The sequence below is a fragment of the Lygodium microphyllum genome, chromosome 6, assembly GCF_053477565.2.
Source record: "Lygodium microphyllum isolate KBCC chromosome 6, Lygodium_microphyllum_v1.1.10, whole genome shotgun sequence".
Classification (NCBI taxonomy): Eukaryota; Viridiplantae; Streptophyta; class Polypodiopsida; order Schizaeales; family Lygodiaceae; genus Lygodium; species Lygodium microphyllum.
In genome coordinates, this window is record NC_141140.1 from 154,186,823 (window position 1) to 154,214,065 (window position 27,243).

The 27,243-nt window shown below is 40.0% G+C and overlaps 1 protein-coding gene across 1 annotated transcript in view; it reads right to left on the bottom strand.

Moving 5' to 3' along the window:
- Positions 1–23,382, bottom strand: part of LOC148035309 (uncharacterized) — an 85,608-nt gene extending 62,226 nt beyond the window's left edge. The window contains exon 1 of the mRNA XM_087680799.1: positions 23,142–23,382. Within this exon, the coding sequence (XP_087536925.1) occupies positions 23,142–23,382 (241 nt within the window). The remainder of the gene's footprint in view (positions 1–23,141) is intronic.
- Between the last annotated feature and the right edge of the window lie 3,861 nt (positions 23,383–27,243).

Sequence of the window (27,243 nt, forward strand, 5' to 3'; positions counted from 1 at the left end):
GTCTACTTCAGTTGTTTGTAAGTTTCTATTGGAGGATGTTATTTGCAGGTATGGATGTATTGGAAAAGTTACTACAAATAGAGGTGAGTTGGATGCTGATGAGGATAGAGATTTTTTCTCTCGCCTTGGCATTAAAATTGCTTTGACTTCGGCATATAATCCAGAAGCATGTAGTGGAAGGGTTTGAGAGTGGCGTAGGTTATTGCCTTATGCCTTATGGGCTAATCGCACTACTCATAGTGTGACTACAGGTTATATGCCAGCTGAGTTGATGTATGGATAGAAGCCAGTCATGCCTACAGAGACTTGCACACTTACTTGGAGTGCTTCACCATGGTAGTAAGAAGAGATGAGTAGAGAAGATCTTTTGGCTCATCGTATTCATTAGTTGGAGAGAAGACCAGAATATATTGAGAGAGCAATTCGAAGACTCAAAAAGGGCCAGGATTAGTAACAAAGACCACTTTGATAGCGGACATAGATTGAGGCCGAAAGAAATTAAGGAAGGAGATTGGGTGTTGGTCTATGACATCAGTCTAGACAACCAGTATAGTGCTATCTGCAAGGTTTCTAGATGATGGTTTGGGCCCTATTTAGTGTAGCATGTCCATGACAATGCTACATATTCCTTGGCAAAACTTGATGGTACAGTTTTGCGGATTCTGATTGCAAGGAAGAGAATCAAACTATTCAAAAGAAGAGATGATGGAGCCTATGCAGTTGAGGAGTTAGATGATGTGATTTATGATGGACTTGAGCCAAGAGATGATGAAGATGAAGATGAGGACATTGCAGATGCTTTAAAAAAAGACAAAGAGATTGCATTGACCATTGAGCTTGGCGGTGATGAGGATGGGTAGCTATGGCCCACATCCGGAGGATATGTAGGTTTGGAGGGGGCGAATATTGTGACGCTGCGTGCCCACCACTTCAAATCTGAGGGCGGAGTTTTCTGCCAAGAAATTGATCGCATTAGTCAACATCATTAAAAGTTTATTTTTCATTGTGTGTGTCTCTTTGTTTGTGTTTGCATGACGCACAAGCACCTATAGTTAGGTTAGGCACGAATTCTTCAATACATTCATAATTTTTTGTGTGATTGCATAGCATGGATTCTTGGGGAGCGAAATCAAGAATAATATAAAGCTTAGCACAAATCTCAGAATTTCATGAAAGGACTTCAGGAATCCAGTATCGGAATAATGTATGGATTGAATTGGAAAGTGAAATTGTCCCATGCATCACCAATGCATATTGCCATTGTGATGAAAAGTTTGACATTCTTCAAGAATAAAAAGAGAATGTGGAGGCAACTCCAACATACAATGAATATAGTTCAAATATTGAAGGATTTTCTTGGGACTATTATTTAGAAGCTAGTTGTGATATGTTGTAGTAGAAGGTACGTGACAATTAATCCGAAAGGCCCATGGATAGAAAGTCTTCCTAGAATTCAAAACAAAATCAGATGCTTTAGCTGCCCAAGTCAGAGAACCTTTTATGGCATACAAAGAAAGCAATGTACAGAAATGCATTTGCACAACAATCTGTCATTTACACTCTGACTATATTGAAGTTTTTTTTACATGGGAATTGTATGCCTCATATTTGGCAAACTTCTTGCTTATGAACCACTGGAAAATCTTGTGATGTTTCCTCTTAATTCTTGAAGAGTCCATGAGGAGTAAAAAGAATGCATTATAATCGGTGCACACATGAAGTACACTCTTCCTATGGGGATTTTGTAAGAAGGGATGGCTTGGTAGAAAGGATGATACCTTATGAAGATGATGAACGATTTAATATTCTTGAAATACATGATTACTTTTAAGTCACAAGTGTATTTTCTAACATCAATAGAGGATGTAATCTCTAACATCAATAGAGGATGTTTTCCTTTGACACCTCAAACAGAGAAAGCAATAAGCAATTAATGACGCATGAATCTAATAATGATTTTTAAAAAAATCTTTCTAAAGCTTTTTCGAGGTGATGATTAGTTATAAAAGGCGACGAGGAGTTCATCAACGGAGATAGGGGAAGCACAGCAAGAGATAAACAATGGTGCTTGTAGACGAGGACTAAAAACGTTGTAGCGACAACGTGTGTTGAAGATGTTGACTTGGCCACCTACTCCTCTTTGACTGTGAAGAAGATTCATGCTGGAGTATAAAGGCAACAGCACAATGGTGGGGCTAAACGAGCTTAATTTTGGCCATGTCTATCCCGAATGTATTAATACATCAAAACCCTTACTATGAGTGTGTCGAGTACTGCTTCCAATCCATCTTTCAAGCCGCATCATAACCTCTCCAACTCCTCTATTGACTACGATCAACAGCCATATGCCTGAACTGGGTTGACGCTTAAAATAAGGAGTCGCGAGTCTGATCACACCTCCGTCAGCAACAAGTACATACTAATTTCGCCACTCAGAATTATCGCTCCCGTTCGATCACCGCGAATTATTATTAATATTTCTCCACAGTCCGACTATCATGGCTTTCTTTCCTTCAAATTCAAGGAATATGCTAAAGGTAACTTGTCATGATGAAGATTAACACAGCTCTGACCAAATCAAATCAAATCAGAATCCTGAGATTTATGTTGTTGATGCTGCTATAGTCCTCGCTATAGTCAAACCTTTAAATGGTTCCGCAATAAGTTCGAGTTCCCAATAAATAATCACAACTGGAAAAGCTAATTGAAGAGTACTATTATCTTCATCACAAGTTGTATTTCAAGGTGGCAACAACGTATCTCTGAAGAAGATGTTCTGAAGGAATATTGTGCTGGCATACTAAAAGATGCAATCAAATTTGTTTATAAGGAAGGGTCTTTCTCATCTTTCAAATCCTTATTACTTGGAAGTTCCTTCTTCATCAATACCAAATATACTTCAATCTACCCCCTCTTTTCATGCATATCCATGATGTATAAATCTCTATTGTGACTAAACTTGGGAATTCTCTTGTGAATTGATTCATTAAACTTCTTCTATTTTATCCCTTGTGTGTAGCAATCAAGAAATCTATGTGTGAGAACATATCGAGAAGATTGAAATCTATGTATTCCCACTTCTTCTTATCATGCCGACACATAAAATCATTCGAATGAGATTCCTAACCATTCCTTCACTCCACGTATTTATCTTGACCTGAGTACTCTTCTTAATCTTTTTGCTCCCATCTTGATGCCAAGAGGCATATTTCATAGTGGATTCCATGCCACGGTGGATTCTGTGAGGTTTTACGGTGGATTCCGTAAACTTTGTTTACCGGGGCTCATACACAAAGTGGATTCTTTGTGCGAGAAGTCGATGGGGATGCCTATCCTTTTCGGGCATTTCATTAATTTAGAGTGTACATGGGTGATTCCATAGCGGGTGATTCCGCAAAATACATATTAAATTAATAAACGTTTATGAGTTTAGAGTGCGCACTCGTGATAAATTAAGGTTAGAATTGATTTCTAACCAGTTGATTTATTTATGTAGCTGAAGACTGCTAGGTATTCACTTTTGTCGGTTTAATTGTATTATTTTCCTAACGATTGTGAATGCTTCAGTTGATGTGCAGAGATAGCAGTAGTGGCGGAGGAAAGCATTGGAGGATAGCGTGTATTCGAGTTATCATTTATATTTTGATGGGCGCATACCTTAGGCATGGCGCCTATATTTTGTCACGCATATTTATTAAGGCGTTGGATATTTATTTATTACTTTTGTATGCGCATGGGCACACGATTATGATATTTGTATTTGGACATTGTATTGGGCACGCCTGACTCTTTGGGCACCCACCCATTAGCTTTATTTCTATTTGGTACTAAAGCAAACTCAAAAGCCAAAAGCATGCTATTTTGTAATTTGGGCTATTATTTGAGCTTGAAGATGATTAATACATAAAATACATGCTTAATTGTGGAGCGCTCACACAAGGCATGGGGGGAGATTGCACCCAATTGGTCTCTTGTTCGTGTCGTGCATGCTTTCTACCTTGAGTTTTGTGCAAAAAGTAGAGTTCTTTTGTTCTTGGGGACCTTCTGACGCTCACTACGCGAGCATACAATATCCGATCTTTGCACTAGTGGTATCGGAGCGAAGCTGAGATCGAGAGCTTCCAATCACTACCTATCTTGTGCGAAGGCGGAGCTCCTAGAATGATTGAGCTTTACAGTCAGTTTCATCGCAAAACGGTCGATACAAGAACCTCTGTCTACAGTCTCTGATCGTGAAGGACCAGCCTGAGGAAGCGGAGGACCACATCAATATCTCCCCATTCAAGTCGTTTTTTCTTAGACAAAACAGAGATAAGCTTCATCTTTAATCTTCAAAGTTTAAGCTAAAGCTTAAAACTAAGCTTTTAAAAAGCTTAATGATTCAAATTGTTTAATCGGCGGCAACAGTGGCATCATCCCGTGATTTTCGGCGGAAAAATTGCCCCCCCCTAAAATTCGTCGTTAAGTTGCAGACTAGTAAAAGCTTAAGTCCCATAAGCTTTACAAAGGCTCACTCACTTAAATCTTGCAAGTTTTATCACTCTGCAAGTCAGGAAGGTCAATCAAGTTCCCAGAAGTCAAAACTGACTTATTCTAAAAACTTCCATAAGGTCTATTCCTGTGCAGAAGCACAAAACTGCAAAGTTGTTCCCTGGAAGACTCTGTTCGCATACGTAGACTTGCTGAACCAGTTTCAGCACACGCAGAAGGTCATACGTAGATTTTACGAAGACTTCAAATCTCGCAACCGTAAAAGTCGAAGACCGTGAAAGCCAAACAAAAATCTATAAGCCTTGTATACCCGACTTTGAGCTATGCTCATCCCGCTAATTGGATTTTGAGAGTGTGAGGTGTTTTGAATTTTTACAGGATGACGGAACAAAATATGGATGATTTAATGGCTAAAGGCGATCTTCCTGAACCTACGATGGAACAAAAATTGGATTTAATTATGATGCAGTTGGATGAAGAATGAAGAGCTTGACAAGCTTTGCAAGTTCAATTGGCCAATTTGCAACGATCTACCACCGACAAAGATGGACCACAACCCGAAGATCTTATCGGACGTACCATAGATGCGACTCTCGAAGCTCAATCCATCCGCAAAGAAACAAAGATAAGTAAAAGAAATTTCAAATTCCGTACTTTCAATGGAACTTGAGATAGAAAGACTGTTCTTGCATTCATCAGTCAGTTTGATGATTACTTTCATGAAGAGACATACGTTGAAAAATATAAAATTAAATGTGTCACTAATCACTTAGTCGATCGAGCATCTCTTTGGTGGACCGTGGTTCGTAAGAGCATAGATTGTCCCACTACCTGGGAGAGTTTCAAAAAGAAGTTTCTGCAGAATTTCCTTCCTCCTTCATTCCATGAAAAAGCTATAAAGCAATGGGACCTTCTTCAGCAAAGAGATCGTGAGCCTATTTCCCAGTACACGGAACGCTTTTGGAATGCCTTACTGCAACTACGCATGCTTGAAGACGTACTTGAAGCGACTCACAAGCGCAAGTTTATGTCTAGATTACTTGGACACTACTACGCTGAAGTCAATATGTTCAAGCCTGCAACCCTTGAATATGCAATTTCTTTAGCTCATGACACTGAAAACAAGATTCGAGAAAGAGACAAGCGTCCACAACAATTTCAAGCAAATGGTAACTATGGTTCTAAGCAATTCAATTCAAATTTTAGAAGATTCAATCAAAATCGATTTCTTTCATCATCTTTCTGTAAGTCTTGAACAAAACCACCTGCTCTACCATCAAATACCAATCAAAACCCTAAGCCATCCTCACAGCCAAATCCTAATATTCCTAGACTTCCTGCCATTGCCAACAATGTATCTAAAGCCAAACCTATAGTGTGTTACAAATGCCATCAACCTGGACATCTAGCAGCCAATTGCCAATCGAAGAAGCCATCTGTCCATATCAATTATCTTGGAGCAATGGAAGATGAAAAACATGAGGAAATGCCTGACTTTACGGAAGATGAGGACGACATTACTACTCCTTCGGATACTTTATCAGGTATGCCAACTCCACATTCTTTGTTGACAATGAAATGTTTAGTGAATGGAAAAGAAAATATTATTTTGCATGATGATGGTAGTACACATGATTTTATTTCTATAAAGTTAGTGAAAGAATTGAAATTACAAACTATTCCTACGCATTATCGCATTAAAGTAGCATTCTTAGGAACAAGGTATAATGGAACACAAGAGGTGCATGATTTAGAAATTCAAATTGGTGAATACACTGAAAGAAGGAATTTCCTAGCTGTACCTTCACAGTCCAGTGATATTATCCTAGGTATGCCTTGGCGTCATCAGCATAATCTTGACATCGATTATTCCACGCATTCAATTAAAATTCATTTTCAAGGAAAACAAATTATATTGTATGATATGCACGCATCTAATAATTTTCCACTGCTTATTCATACTCAAGCTAAATGTGCATTACGTAAAAGTAGTAAATCTTATCTAATTTGGGTGAATGAACTTCAAGCTAAAGAAAAACATATGCACCTTAAGCATAAAGAATTCCTTGCACAATTTAAAGATTGTTTTGCTGAAGATTTACCACCTGGACTACCTCCTTCACGTCTTGAAGATCACAAAATAGATTTAATTCTTGGTACACAACCACCCTGTAAAGCACCATATAGGCATAACCAGATTGAATTAAAAAAAATTCAAAATCAAGTTGAGGAATTATTAAATAGAGGATTAATTAGACCTAGTAGTTCTCCATTTGGTGTATCTGTTTTGTTGGTAAAGAAGAATAATAATACTTATCGCATGTGCATTGATTATCGTGCCTTAAATAAGATTACTGTAAAGAATAGATATCCAATACCTAGGGTAGATGATCTTATGGATAAACTACAAGGTTCTGCCATATTCAGTAAAATAGATCTTAAATCTGGTTATCATCAAGTGAGATTAGATAAATCTGATATATTCAAAACTACATTTAGAACACAATTTGGACATTATGAATTTTTAGTGATGCCTTTTGGATTGACTAATGCACCTGCTATATTTACTAGAATGATGAATCACATATTCTTGAAATATCAACATTGTGTTATAGTATTCTTTGATGATATCTTGGTATTTAGTAAAAATGAGAAAGAACATTATGAACATCTGTCTTTGGTTTTCAAGTTGTTGAAAGATAATCAATTGTATGCTAATCCAGAAAAGAGTGAGTTCTTTCAAACAGAAATTGAATATCTAGGTCATATTGTGTCATCAGAAGGTATTAAGGTTGACCTTAAGAAGATAGAGGCAATATTGAATTGGCCCATACCCAAAAATGTGCATGAGTTACATTCTTTTCTTGGTCTTGCTAGTTTTTACAGGAAGTTTGTGCGAAATTTTTCATTACTTGCTTTGCCTTTGACTAAACTTTTAAAGAAAGGTATTGTTTATCATTGGTCTGATAATCAACATAAATCTTTTGATTTATTGAAACATGCATTAACCCATGCTCCTATTTTACAACTACCTGATTTTAATAGACCATTCTTTTTAGTAGTTACTGATGCTAGCGGATCTGGAATAGGAGCTATACTTATGCAAGATAATCATCCCATAGCCTATTCTAGCTGTAAACTGAAACCATCCGAACTTAAATATTCTACTTATGATAAAGAATTATTAGCTATTGTACAAGCTTTAAGACAATGGAAACATTATTTAATGGGTTCTAAGTTTATGATTAAGATTGACCAACAAAGTATTAGACATCTCCTTAGTCAACCCCCAATAATCTGACCGATATATCAAATGGGCAACTTTCATTCAGAGTTTTCATCCCCTTATCCAATATCAACCAGGTAAAGAAAATGTAGTAGCTGATGCTTTAAGTAGAAGATTGACCATTCATAATATCTCTATCATATCATTTGATTCTCTTATCCCTATGAAAGATACTTATCATTAGGACATTACTTTTCAATCTCATTGAAATAAATTAGTTGGAAATAATTGGATTCCTATTGATTCACTATCTTACAATGATGGATTCATGTTTTATGAAAAGAGATTATGTGTTACAGTTCCATTTAGATCTTTTGTTTTAAATGAGATTCATTGTCCTCCATATCAAGGTCATAGAGGTATCATATCTACTTTGTGTATATTGACTGAAGATTTTTATTGGCCACATATGGACACAGATGTATCTAACTTTGTTTCTAAATGTTTGGTTTGTCAAAGAGTTAAGAGACATCATGGTAAATAATATGGTTTACTAATGCCTTTATCTATTCCATCAAGACCATGGGAACAGATTTCTATGGATTTTAGTACTGGTTTACCTAACACTAAAGCTAACCATGATATGATTTGGACTATTGTAGACATGTTTAGTAAACAAGCATATTTCATTCCATGCAAGAAAACTTTAACAGCATCTCAGGCAGCACAATTGTTTTTGAAAACTGTTTTCACTAATCATGATTTACCAAAAGTTATTATTTCTGATTGTGATTCTAGATTCTGTAATAATTTTTGGATTACTTTGTTTGCTGACCTAGGAGCAAAGATTGATTTTTCATCCGCATTTCATCTTGAAACTAATGGTCAAACAAAAGCCACTAACAGTACTATTTTAGATCTTTTACGTGCTTACACTATTTCTAAACCATAGACATGGGATACACATCTACATTTACTTCAGTTTGCATATAACAATACACTACACACAGCTACAAAGAAAGCACCGTTTGAAGTGATTTATGGTTATAGATTGCCTTCACCTGTTGCATCTTTATCAAATAGAATTCAGAGTAGTGATGATATTGCTAACATGCACGCTACTATTTTTGATGAGGTTAAAGACATGATTGCCAAAGCCCAGCAATCATATACAAAACAAGCCAATAAGAAAAGATAGGCCATGAATTTCAAAGTTGATGACTATGTTTAGTTAAGAATAGAAAAACGTAGATTATAAAGTGTAGATAAACACCCAGTTGTGAAATTAGCACTTAGATTCTATGGACCATTCAAGATCATTCACAAAATCAATGACAATGCATTTAAGTTAGAACTACCACCACATTGGAAAAATCACAACACCTTTCACATTAGTTTATTATGACCCTTTAGAGGCCAAATACCTGTACACCCTATTTATGAAAACCCAACTTTGTTAGATGAAGAGAATGAAATCCTTGAGCCTGAAGCTATCATAAATACTGACTTTATGACCACTAGAACTGGCCGTAGATATTCTAGATATTTGATCAAGTTTAAAAACCATCCTGTTGAAGAGGCCCAATGGATGCACGCTAGAGACTTAAATGCTTTCCCCACTCTGTTAGCTCCACATTGAGCTAATAGCAATTGAGGACAATTGCTATCCCACCATGGGGGTATGATGCTAGGAGGCATATTTCACGGTGGATTCCGTGAGGTTTTACGGTGGATTCCGTAAACTTTGTTTACTGGGGCTCATACACAAAGTGGATTCTTTGTGCGAGAAGTCGATGGGGATGCCTATCCTTTTTGGGCGTTTCGTTAATTTAGTGTGTACATGGGTGATTCCATAGCGGGTGATTCCGCAAAATACATATTAAATTAATAAACATTTATGAGTTTAGAGTGTGCACTCGTGATAAATTAAGGTTAGGATTGATTTCTAACTAGTTGATTTATTTATGTAGCTGAAGACTGCTAGGTATTCATTTTTGTCAGTTTAATTGTATTATATTACTAACGATTGTGAATGCTTCAATTGATGTGTAGAGATAGCAACAGAGGATAGCGAGTATTCGAGTTATCATTTATATTTTGATGGGCGCATACCTTAGGCATGGCGCCTATATTTTGTCGCGCCTATTTATTAAGGCGTTGGATATTTATTTATTATTTTTGTATGCGCATGGGCGCACGATTATGATATTTGTATTTGGACATTGTATTGGGTATGCCTGACTCTTTGGGCACCCGTTGTCATGCTACTGCGCATCCGAGCCATAAACACCTCCATTTTTGTTGTGCATCTGTGTTATCTTTTCACGTGTGTTTCATTGTGTTTGATTGTTGCATTATCTTTCCGTCCTTTTCAGTTCCGCATCCAATGTACATACTCCACTTGTATGTTTGTATTTGCGTGTGTTTCTGTTTGTGTGCATGTTGTGTGTGTCAGAAAAATATGAAAAATTGATGCCAAAGAATATTATCATTCTATCAATTTCAATGATGAACTCCAAGAAAAGTGCAGGATACCGTGGAATCAAAGGAAGCTTTGTAGAAGCCGACATTTGAGCTATGAAGACAAAGGTTGCACCTGGACCAAGGCTTCTGATTCTAGACTATGTTAAAAGGCTTTGATAGGTGGTCCTCTAGTTCAAGCTTGAAACTTTGCAGGAATGATAGGTGTAAATTCAAGAATATCATGTGCAATGAGAAGAATTCGTGGTGGCGTGGAAGATGTTCAGACTAGCATGGTAGCTGCCTTTGGATCTGGAGCTATGTTCTCTATCGTCGGTGGCTTCGATGATGCTAAGAAGCAACAACCAATGGGTGTGCTTTTGAAAAACATATTCACACAGCAGGAGTTGGTGGAGGACCCGAATCTGCTCTCAGATTGGAGGCAGACATAACTGAAGAGTGTAGCAAACTTGGTGCTATTGAGAAAATTCATATTAATGACAATAACTCACAAGGGCTAGTTCTGGTCAAATTTAAAGATAGACAAAGTGGCCTAAAGGGTATTCAGATTATGAATGGTCGTTGGTTTGGTGGCAGACAAATTGAAGCACTTGCCGAAGGTCGAAAAAGGATGCGCTGATATTAGTGGGAAGAAAGCAGATGGGGACACTCTCAAGATCTCGTTTGCAACCATTTGGTCTGTTTTTTTTAGAGGCTTGATGTGCTCTAAGTTAGCTATTAGTGTAGCTGAATCTGCGTGAAACGCAAGACATTCGGGGAGTCTGGAGTCTCTTCTTTACCTCTTGATGGGATGATGGTGGTGATAATGATGATGCGTGACAAGAGCCCTTTTTGGCCGTGCCTATTCTTGTCACAAATGACTAAAGCTAAAAAAGAATGAGGTAAAGCCTTAGTGGCTTTTTCTCTCTCCCAGGCAATCAATCAATGAAATCTATCGAATTAGCCTCAATGATCTTCATCAATGCAGCACCATCGCTTTGGGGCCACAGTTTCTTATTTGAGGAATCAGCGACGGTGCAGCGATAAGATTCCATGGTTCTGATCATCGGATGCAGATGTATCTCTGCACATGAATTGGTGGTGGGCGACTGGGGAAAAAGGAGGATTATGAGGTGAAGAAAAGAAACAAAAAGTGGGAAGAACCTGAGAGAGCGGCTCAAGCAGTGGGGCTTCTTGCCGTCCTTACAGTCTCTGGGAGTGTCGCTCTCTTGACATTCGGAAAGCAACGGTTACAGCAATATGTGTTTCAAGTTATTCCTAGCAATCGTAGCTCGACAGTAGATGATGCCGATGGAGGTGAAGGGATTGCCATTGAGACTTCATCAAACACTGAGGAAGGGGATGACTGTGGCTTACTAGAGGTGAAGCTTCCTGAAACATATGAAGCACCTGCAACAGCTGATAGAAAAGCTCAATTTATGCTGAAGAAGGTCCGATTTGCACCGGATGTGGTTGAGCCTGCAGGAGATGGTCGATCATATCGTGGGCTGGTGAATCTTGGAGCATGACAGGTACTCTGTGTAATATTCAGTGCAGTTATGGTTTGCAGTATATTGATCGGGAGGGAGGCCTACGAGGCTGTGCATGAGAACAGCAGGAGAGATCTCTATTATCTTCTATGTTTTGCATGATGATGACCTATTGATATGGGGAGGCACTTCATAATATGGGCTACAGTGAAGGGAGCGCAAGCTATCTATTGCTGCAGGAGAGGTAGACAGTTTCGCCAAAGAAGACTGGACAGGAAGCCGTTTGTTGCATCTACCCAGCTTGCTTACAGACGAGATTAGCCATCACCATAATCTCTATTAACACCTAAAGAAGAGTGGAGGCAGATTTGAGGAAGTCCATCGATGGAAAGAACCAGCTTCACCCATGTTCAGTAGCTATTGCACGAACTCTACGACATTTCTGGTGAACCCGACGTGAAAGCGCTGCGTTAATTTCCAGCAAGATGGGAGACTCGCAAGAAGAGATGACGGACGAAAATGTCATGAAGCATCTGTTTCAGTCATTTACATCCTATATGCAGCGGCAAGCACACACGAAACACGATAGTGATGCCATGGATGCCTTGAATGCTGTCCAATAGGAAATGAAACAATTCAACGGCCAACAAGTTTCAACTTACCTGCATTTGTATGAAGAAAAGATGAAGTTTTTTGGGGTTTCTCAAGACGTTTGGAGCCGCTACTTCTTGCGGATCGTGGTTCGCACACTTGAGGTCCGAATTTCAGAAATTCAAGGAACACATGCTGGTTGGACAGAGTTTAAGAAGTCATTAAAAGATGAATATTTCCTGGAGGATACAGGTTTTATGAACCGCAGGAATTTCTTAGCATGGGTTTCTATGCCTAATAAGGGACTTTCAGTTTTACCGCCCTTCTGCAAGAGTTTGAGAGCCGCTACGATCAGTTGGACAGGACTGAGCAGCAAGCTTTGGAGATGCAGAAGTTGGAATTATTTTTACAAGCTGCTGATACTGATTTACAGGAAAAGTTGGATGATCTTTTGGAAGATCAAGCTACTGATTCAGGCTTAAAGACCGAGTGGAGACATGTCATTGATGCTATGAATGCGTTTGTTAAGAAGCAGCGCAGGAGGGTACGATTGCATCGCAATACATGATCTACTTCTGAAAAATCCTTGGAGACCTCTACTTCTACCCCCGCTGCAAGTTCTATGCCTAAGCCTACTCCTCCTGTTGTAAATCTATTAGTTCCTGCTGCTCCAGTGCCCTTATCAGTAGATGATGTTATTAAAGGCTTATCAAATTTGACGATAGAGGCAGTCAAAGATGAAGTTGGGAAGTTAAAAGAGCAACTTATGTCAGTACCTGCTGTAGCACCTGCTCTAATGACTGCTTCCCCAGCTGGCCAAAGAAAAGGGAGACGATGTATTTGGTGCGATAGTACAGAGCACCAACACTGTAGAGATTGTGATGCTTTTCAGGAAGCGCGTAAGAAGAACGTAGTGTTTTGGGGACAAGATGGGAAGATATGGCTGACAGAGACTGGTGCTCCTCTTGACACGAACTTTGGTAAGGGAGGCATGAAGAAGCTTGTTGATGATATGGCTGCGCGATCAGCTTATGTGAGTGTTAGAGGAGATGCTTCAGCTTATGGAGTCTAGCTTGAGCAGAAATCAGATGGAGACTCTGCCTTATGGTCCTCTGCCTTGGAGATAGCGAGAGGAGAGAAAGTTTAGGCATCCACTATGACTTGTGTGGGCTCCAGCATCCAAGGTGAAACGGGATGGGATTCTCCTGTTGACAGGTATTCTATTTTTGCTTATATGGCAAAAACACAAGGTTTAGATACCATGGTTGAGGAAAAGAGAAGAAGAGATGAGGAGGGTCTCAGCACCTCCAAAAAGACTAGAGGGGGTGACTTTGTTTCACCACCTGTTACAGCTCCACCTATGACGAGTTCTCCAGCACAATCAGGTCCTGGACAACCTATGGCAGACAAACAGATGAAAGAAAAGAGACAACCAAGAAAGGAGCCAGGATTCAAGCTCTTGTCAGACCTTGACATGCAGACGGATATGAGTAAGATTTTTCATGAAAGAATTTTAAATAGTGAAGTCACTTTTACTATTGGTGAAGCTCTTGGGATTGGGAGAAGAGAAATACAAGATCAGATGCATGATCTTTTGCGGAGGAAACGACATGCAATGGAAGGACCTACTTTACAGGGATTATGGCATGGAGCTCTTGGGGAAGAGCAAGATGATGCAGTGATGGTTGAGAATGCTTCTGTTAAACCGTAGTTGGAGAAAATAGAAAAGCCTATGCAGTATGAGGATGATGATACCCCTATTCTCATTCCTCGCAGCCATTTTTCACGCAGTCATTGGGCTAGAGCAACCACTGAGACGGTGGTAAGGATTGGAGAGAAACAGATTCCTTTGGTCGCTTTAGTCGATCATGGTTCCGAGATTAATATTATTGCTTGAAGTGTTTATGAGAGTGGCAAGTGGCTTATGGATGCAGAGCATGGCTGGCGCATGAAAGCAGCCAATAATACTTCTAGTGATATGTATGCTGCTTGTCCGAGCATCAGAATTTCTATTGGAAATGTTGAAGAGGATTATCATTGCTTTGTTCAGGATTCTTGGACAGCCTTTCATTACAGAAGCAAGAATGGAGACGAAAGTGATGGATGACGGCTCAGCCTATGCACAGATACACAGTAAGGATGGTATGCGAGCTGTTCAGTTTATGACTATTGGAGTAAATCATTTGAGAAACAGGGACTCCTTGCGTGAGGCACCACTACCTATGAAGGAGTTGGATTTTCATTAGGTACTGCTGTCTTGCGAGACGCCAGTGGTACGGAGCAGAGAAAAGAGAAGATCTCGCCTCCTGGCAGCCAGTCTTTCTCCACTAATTTTTTTGGTTTTTCTTCAAATAGTTCAGTGAGTTATCAGAAAATTTTAGATTTGTCTAGAGCTGCCAGGTAGTACATTGGTCGTAAGGAGAAAGAGTTGAAGATTGCAGGTATTTTGCAAGCAGAAGAGCATGTGGATGGGCTGTATGATGGAATGTCTTATGCAGATACTTTGTCTGAGATGAAAAATATGCTGAAAACTGATGTATGTAAGGGTTCAAAGATCATACCTGTGCAAACCTTGGATATGTATCAAGAAATTTATGATTTTATGCTGAAAACAGAGTCAGAGGCTGAGAAAACTCACCAAACCGAGTCTATGGCTGGTCTTGATCAGCTTTCAGAGTTGCAGAGGGCTGAAACCTTTCAGCCAGCAGAGTTAAATGCTGGAATAGTTCAGTATATAGAGTACGAGGCTGCATCATGGCAGTCCACAGAGCAGAGGGCTGAAACCTTTCAGCCAACAGAGTTTACTGCTGAAGAATTTCAGCATATAGAGTTTCAGGTTGCACCCATGCAGTCCATAGAGCAAAGGACTGAAATCTTTCAACCAACAGAGTTGGATATGCTTCATACTTGATAAGAAGGTTAAGCCGGTTGCAGGGCCGCTTTCTCCTGATAGTGATGAGCAGATAGAAAAAGCTATGAAGCAGCCTATGTTGAGAGATCCTGCAAATATTGGACATGAATTTACAGCTGAAACTCTTGCAGAATTGAAGATTGGAAATGATGATTTCTTGCTTCCAGTGGAAAAAGAATGTTTTAGAGAGATGCTTGGACGACATGGTAAGGCATTTGCTTTCTTTCCTCATGAAATTGGCTGCATTAATCTCGAATTGGTTGTGCCTATGGTCATCTTCACTGTTCCTCATGTGCCATGGAATATACATCCTATACCTGTGCCTAGAGCACACTTGCCAAAGCTGATAGAGTTGCTGAATGAGAAGATTAAGATGGGGATTTTGGAACCCTCTTCTGCGCCCTATTCTAATAGGTGGTTTACTGTACCAAAGAAGAATGGAACCTTGAGATTTATTCAGGATATGCAGCCCGTGAATAGAGTGACAATCAGAAATGTGGGAACAGGACCAGTTGTGGATGAGTTTACCGAGGCTTTTGCAGGATGAGCCATCTATTCCCTAGGTGACTTGTATTCTGGTTATGACCAGTTTCAGCTTGCCTTGGAAAGCAGGGATATTACCACTATGCGGACACCTATTGGTCTTGTGAGGATGTGTACCTTGCCTCAAGGTGCCACCAACTTAGTTGCTCATATGATGAATGCTATGCATAAAGTTCTGCGAGACTATATTTCGCAGTATACCATGCCTTTCTTAGATGATGTGCCTATTAAAGGCTGTGCAGAAGAAGAAAAGAATGAGAGTCTTGATTTGCGAGGATGTAGACAGTTTCTGACTGAATATTTGGTTGCTTGTGAGCAAATATGACACGATTAGAGGAGGTGAATTTGAATCTTTCAGGGCTGAAATCTGTCTTTGGTGTTAATGAAGTCATCATAGTTGAGCATATGGTTGGTTATTATGGTAGGAAGTCTTCACCTGCAAAGGTGGATGCCATAAGCAAGATTGCAGAGTATTGCTCGACTACTTCAGAGGTGCGGAGATTTGTGGGAGCTTGTGTATTTTACATGATTTGGATTCCTCATTTTGCTCACATAGCAGATGTTCTCTATCAGCTGCTTTGAAAGGGGCAGAAGTTTCATTGGGATGAGAAGCATTCGAAAGCCATGAGTAAACTCAAGCAGCTGTTGCAGTCAGCTCCTACTCTTCACAAGGCGGATTATCAGTGTGGACGGCCAATCATGTTGACAGTTAATACTAGCCCTATTGGCATAGGTTGGGCAGTGGGATAGGATGATGCTGATGGGAACAAATATGCAATCCGCTTTGGAGCTAAAGTTCTTAATGAGCGGTAGAGGAGATATCTGCAGATTAAAAGAGAGTTGTGGGGAGTAGTCACTGCACTGAAGTGTGATAAAGAGTATTTTATTGGTGCTTCAGTTGTTGTGGAAACATATTGCTTACCTTTGCTTGGCATGATTACTAGCTGTTCGACTCCAGATATAGTGATGCTTTGGTGGATTGCCTATATCAAATCATTGAATCCAGAATTTCGACACATAGCAGGAAAAGATAATCCAGTTTGCTGACATGCTGTCTAGAGCGAGATATGAGGATGAGGAGTCATTGCTTGCAGAAGATGATGAGACAGAGTTTACAGCTTCTGTCCTTGTTCATGATTGTCATGTATCTACTGTTGAAGCCTTTACTGAAGAACTCTATGTTGACGAGTGGCTGCAAATTGGTCAGTATCTGAGTTCATTGACTCGAAGAGCTGATTGGATAGATGATGCATTCAAGAAAATCAGAAGAAAGGCTTATGGGTATTTCTTGAAAGATGGTTTTCTTTGGAAGCACCCAAAGAAGAGAGGCGGCCTACCCTTGAGAGTGGTTTGTGAGGCAACGATGCAGATACAGATTATGCGAGAGTTTCATGAGAGTTCTTGGGCTAGACACAGAGGTGTGTGGGCTACCTATGAGAAAATCAAAGAAAGATACTGGTGGAAAGGGATGTATAAGGATGTTTTCCACTTTGTGGAGACTTGCAGGGACTGTCAGCTCTACTCTTTAGTGCGGTATCGCGATGAGTTGCATCCGACCTATCCGCTATGTATGCATTATAAATGGGTGGTTGACTTGGTTACTTTGCCAGTGGGACTTTGGCAGATGAGATATCTTGTCTTGGCCAGGGAGGATCTTACAAACTATGTTGAAGGCAGATCTTTGCGGACGAAGACCACCACTATAGTATGTAAATTCTTGTTGGAAGAAATATTTTGCAGGTATGGATGTATAGGCAAGATTACTACTGATCGTGGAGAGCTAGATGCAGATGAAGCTAGAGAATTTTTCTCACGGCTTGGGATTAAGTTGGCTCTTACTACTGCCTATAATCCAGAGGGGAATGGCAAGAGCGAAAGAGGGCATCCGCCGATAGTTAAGGCATTGGAAAAAGCTTGTAGAGGTCAGATTGGAGATTGGCCGAGATTACTACCTTTTGCATTGTGGGCAGACTGCTCTACACATAGCGTGACTACTAGATATATGCCTGCAGAATTGATGTATAGGCAAAAACCTGTCATGCCTACTGAAATTTGTGCTCTCACGTGGAGTGCTCTTCCTTGGCATGAGAATTTATCAAGAGAGGAGCTTCTAGCTCTTCGGATTCGTCAACTAGAGAGAAGAGCAGAAGATGTGCAGCTAGCAGTTGATCGTTTGAAGGCAGCTCGACTCAGAAACAAGGATAGGTTTGATTTGAGGTATCGCTTGCGGCCTAGAGCCATAAAAGAGGGAGATTGGGTTCTAGTCTACGACGGTAGCCTAGAGAATCAACATAGCAGCATGAGAAAAATGGTTCAAATATGGTTTGGACCGTATGAAGTGAAACAGGTTTTTGACAATGCTACCTATGAGTTGGTTGAATTGGATGGGATGGTATTGAGGGTGCCCATTGCTGAAAAACGAGTCAAGATTTTCAAGAGAAGAGAAGATGAAGAGTATGCACTTGAAGCATTTGCAGAAGAAGAGCAGTTAGAAGAAATTCTAGCAGAAGAAGCAAAGAATATGGATGATGTAGCTAATGGAGAAACAGGTCTACCGAAAACTGATGAAGAACTGGATGTGTTTGTGGACTTACATGATAATGGATAGTTGGCTCATCCGGAGGATGCGCAGGTTTAAAGGGGGTGGATGTCATGCTGCTATGCATCCGAGCCATAAACACCTCCATTTTTGTTGTGCATCTGTGTCATCTTTTCATGTGTGTTTCATTGTGTTTGATTGCTGCATTATCTTTCCGTCCTTTTCAGTACCCGCATCCAATGTACATACTCCACTTGTGTGTTTGTGTTTGCGTGTGTTTCTGTTTGTGTGCATGTTGTGTGTGTGTCAGAAAAATATGAAAAACTGATGCCAAAGAATACTATCATGCTGTCAATTTCAATGATGAACTCCAAGAAAAGTGCAGGATACCGTGGAATCAAAGGAAGCTTTGTAGAAGCCGACATTTGAGCTATGAAGACAAAGGTTGCACCTGGACCAAGGCTTCTGATTCTAGACTATGTTAAAAGGCTTTGACAGGTGGTCCTCTAGTTCAAGCTCGAAACTTTGCAGTAATGACAGGTGTAAATTCAAGAATATCATGTGCAATGAGAAGAGTTCGTGGTGGCGTGGAAGATGTTCAGACCAACATGGTAGCTGCCTTTGGATCTGGAGCTATGTTCTCTATCGTCGGTGGCTTCGATGATGCTAAGAAGCAACAAGCAATGGGTGTGCTTCTGAAAAACATATTCACACAGCAGGAGTTGGTGGAGGACCCGAATCTGCTCTCAGATTTGGAGGCAGACATAACTGAAAAGTGTAGCAAACTTGGTGCTATTGAGAAAATTCGTATCAATGACAATAACTCACAAGGGCTAGTTCTGGTCAAATTTAAAGATAGACAAAGTGGCCTAAAGGGTATTCAGATTATGAATGGTCGCTGGTTTGGTGGCAGACAAATTGAAGCACTTGCCGAAGGTAAAAAAAGGACGCGCTGATATTAGTGGGAAGAAAGCAGATGGGGACACTCTCAAGATCTCGTTTGCAACCATTTGGTCTATTTTTTTTTAGAGGCTTGATGTGCTCTAAGTTAGCTGTTGATGTAGCTGAATCTGCGTGAAACGCAAGGCATTCGGGGAGTCTGGAGTCTCTTCTTTACCTCTTGATGGGATGATGGTGGTGATAATGATGATGCGTGACAGAAGCCCTTTTCGGCCGTGCCTATTCTTGTCACAAGCGACTAAAGCTAAAAAAAAACGAGGTAAAGCCTTAGTGACTTTTTCTCTCTCCCAGGCAGTCAATCAATGAAATCTATCGAATCAGCCTCAATGATCTTCACTGGTGCGGCGCCATCGCTTTGGGGCACAGTTTCTTATTTGAGGAATCAATGACGGTGCAGGGATAAGATTCCATGGTTCTGATCGTCGGATGCAGATGTATCTCTGTACATGAATTGGTGGTGGGCGACTAGGGAAAAAGGAGGATTATGAGGTGAAGAAAAGAAACAAAAAGTGGGAAGAACCTGAGAGAGCAGCTCAAGCAGTGGGGCTTCTTGCCGTCCTTGCAATCTCTGGGAGTGTCGCTCTCTTGAGATTTGGAAAGCAACGGTTACGGCAGTATGTGTTTCAAGTTATTCCTAGCAATCGTAGCTCGACAGTAGATGATGCCGATGGAGGTGAAGGGATGGCCATTGAGACTTCATCAAACACTGAGGAAGGGGATGACTGTGGCTTACTAGAGGTGAAGCTTCCTAAAACATCTGAAGCACCTCCAACAGCTGATAGAAAAGCTGGATCTATGCTGAAGAAGGTCCGATTTGCACCGGATGTGGTTGAGCCTGTAGGAGATGGTCGATCATATCATGGGCTGGTGAATCCTGGAGCATGACAGGTACTCTGTGTAATATTCAGTGCAGTTATGGTTTGCAATATATTGATCGGGAGGGAGGCCTACGAGGCTGTGCATGAGAACAGCAGGAGAGATCTCCATCAACTTCGTAAGGAAGGCAAAGCGCTCTAAAGAGAGGCTTTTCGTGAGCAAGTCTGCAGGATTTTGGTCAATTAAGATCTTGAAAAGGTCAATAGGCTTGTTCTCAATGACCCCACAAATGAAGTGATATTATTTTATCTTTGCATGAAAGACCAGATTCTTAGCTAACTGGATAGCACTTATAGAATCCGAATACAGTGGAAGGATAAAATCTGCAATACCAAGGTCAGTAACCAAATGACCCAACCAAATGGGCCCCTTGTAAGCCTTAGTAGCTGCAACATACTTGGCCTCTGTAGTAGAAAGGGCCATGCATTTCTACACCCTAGACATCCTTGAAACAACACCTCCAGCAAAAGTGAACACATAGCCAGAGGTGGACTTCCGACTATCTGCATGTCAGATATAAGAAAAGAACAGAGGGTACTAGACTTAGCATCACGTGCAATAACAATATTCCCATGGGTAATCTTCCATGAGAAATCATCAAAAGAGACAATATAACGTACATAATCCAAGGTACTAGTAGCAGCAGAGATAAGACTCTTCTAGAGAGCTGATACATGATATATATCATGAAGAGTGAATATACTACTTGAATCAAAGCATAGCTGTGGACATTGCCAATACTAACTATCTCCAATGCTAGGTCATTACCCAAACTGATGTATCCAATTATACCAAAATAGAAGTAAAACCTCTTTATGAGGGGTCACATGAAAGGAAGCCCCTGAATCTATCACGCCACACTGAGTATATCCTAACAACAAAGCATCAATCAGCTTTGAACCATCAAAGAAGAGGCTACCAATATAATATCATCAGAGACAGTAAGTTGTACCACATTCATCTCTGTGCTAGACTTGCTAGGCACAATGGCACGATCATCATTCTTTTCTTGCACTCTACCTTTTTTCTTTTCCTTGTGCTCAACTTCGTATATTTTATGATATTGTGACTGAATATGACTTGCTTTCCCATAATAATGACAAGTAAGACCAGACTTACAACCATGGGACTTACTGTGAGAGTATCCACTACATGTCCTAAACTAAGACCGATTAGAGTCTCTAATATGTCTAATATGTCCTAGACAAAGATCGATTAGAGTCTCTAATATGTCATTTCCACCTTGCTGGCCTCTTATAGTCAATTCATGTGACATATGGGAAGCATCCACATTATTTCTATTTATCTCTTCTGTCAAGAGAGCACTTGCAATGTCCTATAATCTCAACCCACCATCCTTAGCACAGAAAGCCCTATGGAAAGTACCCCACAACTCAGGTAGAGTACCAAGCAGAAATAAAGGATGTAAAGTATCCTTTAACTCAATCTCCTGTAAATTTAAATGGCTAATAATGGAGTGAAATTCATTCAAGTATACAAAAATAGAAGTCTCTTCCTTCATGCAAATGTCTATTAACTATTTCAGCCAATACATTTAAGTGATAGGACTCTACTTGTCATAAAAATTCTTAAATTGTGTCCAAAGCTTATATGTAGTCATATTTTCAGTTACAACATTATAGTAAATCTAGTTAGAGAGTGATAAAATGATTGTAAACTTACATAACTCATTCTATTCATCCCAATCCTTAACCGCAATATTTTTGGATTTTGCATCCCCATTTTTGAGTGATCTAAGGTATTGTTGCTAGTATGACTGAGCTAAATGCTCACTCAAGTGAGCTCAAAGTATGCCCAATGATACATTGAAGAAGCCTCAATAGGCCCTAGCAGATGCTGGAGCAATGAGAGATCGACACATGCCTTGAAGGTTGAAGATATGGCTGCCCTGACTGTGAACTTTTGTAGGTATTTGAATGTAAGCTAGGATCGAGCTCAAGCTCTCGAGGAAGATAGCTTTGATACCAATTGAAAAGAGTGAGCCTAGAGTGGAAGCACATGATCGGAAGCAAGAGCTATGGTGGAAGGGGAGAGAGAGAGAGAGAGAGAGAGAGAGAGAGAGAGAGAGAGAGAGAGAGATTCTGAAGGTGAGGGCCCACAATATTGTGCATCAAGATGAAACTAGGGTAGAAGGCGGCCAATAAAGTGTCACCTAACAATCCTCCATTATAATTTGTTTTTCCACGTTTCATAAGTATTTTTGAATGACCAAACTATTTATATCATATGAAGCTCAAAGAAAAGATATGGAGGCATTTTGGCATTTTTATCAAGTAGCCATAGTTATAAATGGAAGGTTTATAAAAGAGTGACAGTCCATAGGCTAATAGAGTGACTCTCAAAAATACATTGCTTTAAAGTTTTACAAAGTCCAATTTAATATAAAAAGATTTACATGGCTCAATTGTCTGAGTCACATTAAGCACAAGACCTCATGAATTGGTGAAATTTTGAAGGAAGCGCCGAGGGTACAACTGGTGAAAAGCCAAAAACTGGCCGTAGGAGCTGGCCAGGTAAAGCTCAACTCCCGTTTTCTTTTGCCGCTACATCACATCACATCAATAGAAAGGAAGGATGATCATAACTAATGATCGCAGGGCGGGGCGAACTGGGCCGTGTGGATGGGCAACAGGGGGAGGATGTCGGGACTGGTGTAAGTGCGGCCATAACGCACGCCCTTGCTGGCGGGCTGGATGAGGGCGCCCGGGAGCACCGTGCAAAGGCCAGGCGCGGGAGAGTCCATGAGAAGACCAGCAGGGTTGACGATGCGCTGGTTCCAGCGCCTGTCGCTGCAGTCCACCACCAGCAACTCCAGCGGGCAAGCGCAGTTGTTGATCACCTGAAACTCGATCAGCCACGTCACCACGTTGGACGAGAAGTCCTGCAGGATCTGCACGTCCGCCGCGGAGCACGCCGCTGCCGCTACGAGTACGCCTGCAATTCATGATAACTAGTGTGTTATATGAAAGTTCGTGATCGATTAAACATATTTTCTAATCGATGCATGCAGGTAATCTCTGACGATCAACTCACCAGCACGGCCTGCACCGCCCGCGCACACAAGCACTAGCCCACTGGCCAGCGCCAGCACCAGCAGCGATATTCTCATCATCGGCGCCATGCACTCCGATCGCCAACAATTATCTACTCGTCCTTTGCAGTAAGCGCGCTGGATTTGCGAGTACAGCTGCAGACGAAGAAAGCAGATCACACTACACAGCGAACTACTGACGAGATGCACCCTACACATCTTTAATGTTGCTCCCTGCGCCATGCGGGCATCCGATTCCCATTGTCCGACTCATAATTTCATATATCGCCGTCTTCTTCACTACGTTTGTTATTGGTAATTCTCCTTCTGAGCGAAGGGTTTTGTCATGCTAGCGCCTTATTGAAGAGTTTGGGTGACATTCTTCTTTTCTCAACATGAATAGCCTTTTAAGTTGAGGTTTCATGTGCGTTGATACGTGTAAACACACAAAGGGGTTTAGATACATGTATGGTGATCATCCTCGGATGTGTTGAAACAATCAATGCCTTAAGACTATCATCACTCTACATAATAGCACAATGAAGTGACGAAGTCAAAGGGAGCAAGAACATATGAGAAGACTTTGTAGAATCTCGCAATACTTGTCAAATGTATTCAATAGTGAAGGATAGAGATGAGCTACAACCAACCTATCCCTTGTCTCTTCATATTACAAATGGGTTACAAATTTCATCACCATGTCTACAAGACTTTGGCAAATGAGATATCTTGTGCTTGGACGTGAGGGTTTGACTAATCATGTGGAAGAGAGAGTTCTATATGCTAAGAAAACACAAGTTGAATGTAGATTTCTCTAAGAGGAGGTCTTTATTTGCTATGGTTGTGTATGCAAGATTATAGTTGATCAAGGGGAACTAGATATAGATGAGGTTCATGTGCTCTTCTCTCAGTTGAATCAAGCTTGCATTAATTTCAATATACAATCTAGAGGATAGCGAAAGATTGAGAGGGGCCATCCATCTTTCATCAAGACATTGGGAAAGTCTTGTAGAGATAGAGTAAATGATTGGCGCCCATCGTAATTATTACCATATGCATTATGGGTTAGTCGGAGGACACATGGTGTAGTGGCTGCATATATGCCTGTCAAATTGATGTATGAATAAAAGCCTATTTTATCTATTGAAGAGGTGGCTACCACATGGAGTGTGTTACCTTGGGAAAAAGGACTGAGTAGAGAAGAACTGCTTACTTTACAAATTCTCGATTAGAGAGGAGACAGGAAGACATTGAGATTGGAATTACAAGATTAAAAGCACCAAGGATTCACAATAAGAAAATATCTTATTAGAAGCACATACTCGAGCCGAGGGGGCAATAAGAGATTGGATGTTAGTTTATAACACTAAGATAACCACCATGATACTATTCGAAAAGTTTCAAAACAATGGTTTGGTCCGTATGGAGTGAGGCGTGCACATGATAATGCTACCTATTCTCTCAATGAGTTGGGCGGGACAACATTAAGGATTCCAATTGCAAGGGGATAGATCAAAATCTTCAAAAGATATGAGTTAGATGTATATGAGATAGAAGTGGTGGATTTGAGTACTTCCTGAGATAGTGATGAGGAGGAGGAGGATGAGGACATTGAATTGGGAAGCTATAATGCTACCTTTCAACCTTAATGGTCTCGGTGCATTGTTGGGCATAATATCACGATGTATGAATGAGGAGAGAGTATCTGGTTTATATGTATGACTTATTGGGTGATTATGATATGGCCATTTGACCAAAGAGCCGGTTGTAGAAGCATATTGCTACACTTGACTATTAAAAAAGATTTGGTATTTTAAAATTTGTTGTTAATAAGAGAGGTTTTCTAATGGTGAATGATACATCTACACTAAGCTTATATACCTAAGGAACATGCCTACTAAGTTTGGCCACTAACTGAGTCAATATATTGAAGACACATCATTCAAAAGGTTTATGTCTATAGTGGACTCCACATAGAAAAAACGAGTTATAGCTAGCACATAGGTTTTCTTAAGACAAACCTTTAAACCTTTGGCTCTCATGTCTTTAGGGTAGTTGTGGTTCAAAATTGGGGCCACAATTTTCCTTCAAAATGCTTAGCAATTTGAGTTATTGATCAAGAGTTATCTCTAGTTAAAGGCAAGGCTGATGCTCTCGTGTCTTTAGGGTAGTTGTGGTTCAAAATTGGGGCCACAATTTTCCTTCAGAATATTCAGTAATTTGAGTTATTGATTAAGAGTTGTCTCTTGTTGAAGGCAAGGCTGATCGACAAGTATTTAAGAGAAAGAATTGCCTATGCATGACAATGCTACCTACTCTCTCATTGAATTGAATGGTACATGGTTGAGGATACCAATTGCAGAAAAGTAGATCAAAGTCTTCAAGGGATGTGATTTTAATGCATATGAGGAAGAGGAGTTGGATACTAGTACTCAAGATAGTATCAAGGATGAGCTTGAAGTGGATGTTGAGGGTTATGAACCTATAGAAGCATGAGAGTCTGCACATACCAAAGGATGTATAAGTTTGGAGGGAGTGGATATCATGTAATTTTATGTCCATATTATGAAGATAGATGAGATCTCATAATTTCATGCATTCACTAGTGTGTACGTGACACATAACAAGATAGGTTGTAGGAGATTAGGAGACAATACCAAGGTTAGATTCACTAGTTTAGCCACAATTTAGTCATTGGTGATGAGGTTGAACTCAAGAGGAGAAGGGGAGGTCAAATAATTTTATGATTATCAGTGAGAAGGCATGTCACCCTATGCAAGGGATAGGTAGGAAACTTGTGGGACTTTCTTGTAGGGTAGGAAAGGGAAAAAAAGGGAGAAAAGGGACCGGCATTTTAGGAATATCTTTATATGTTCCTTGCCACCAATACCTTTCCTTAATCTTCTCAAATGTGTACCCAAACACCTTTATGGCGAATCGAGAGACTCTCATGAGACTCTTTCATTATATGTAATTATGTAGTTCCTCGGGGGATTCACTATATATATATTCTCTATATAACGTGCTTTCATGGCCTATTTATAAATATCCTAATCTGTAAATTTTTCTTGAATAAAATACAACCCTTTTCTATTCAATCTATAAGTAACCCCTATATAAAAAATTATAAAAATGGTGTTTAAAAAGGCCCTTTTTTTTAACTCACGTTATATTTACATATATTCATGAGTGACCCCCCTAAGTGTAGTTCTATCACTTTTATGACTCACAATAGAGTCCTTTTCTTCTTCTTTGCATGTTTTCAAAGGTGTCTATCTTTCATTAAAAATACATATGTATTTCTTCTAACTTTTATATTTCTAGTGAGACTATTTATCTCTCTTGGACAATATGCTAAGATACTACCCTATTTTTAGCCATTTCCATATGTATAAGTCTTTCAAGAACATTTCTAATGTTGAAACACAACACCTATAGTGTTTGTTTCCTATTTTTCAATATTTATTTCTTAATGCATATACTTTATTTATTGTTGTCCTCACTATTACACTAGTTATCCGTCATTCACTATCTCTATATTAATGTGTTGCAGGTGCCATTATAGTAGTTGTCGATCCATGCCTAGTTGTAATACATGTGTTTTTATCAGTAAATTCACCCTCTTCTTCATCATCCATCATCCCATCTTCATCCTCAAAGCATGCTCTAAACAATATGTTTGCAACTAGATTATTTCTCCTTACAATATGATACAACTCAATATTTAGTGACTTTATATATACAATCTACCTTAGTATGGTAATATCCATTGTGGTATAGCCAACAATCATGCACTAAAAGGGCACATGGGTATAGTGACGGGCCTTTGCAAAGCAAATTAGCAGTGTCGCTATTTGCGATGCAAATAGCGACAATACTTTGAGAAAAAAAGTGGTGTAGCATTTTGTTGCAAAGGATTTGAGAGAGAGCGAAAGAAATCATGGCTTTGGGAGGGAGAGGGAGAGGAAAAGTGAAAGAGAGAGAAGGAGAGCTTCTCACTCTCATCGCCATTCGTGAAGAAGAGGAGAAAGTGCACAAAGGAAGAACAGGGGCCATCGCAAAGAAGAGATGATGAATCCATCCTCAGGCCTTTGTAATGAGTAC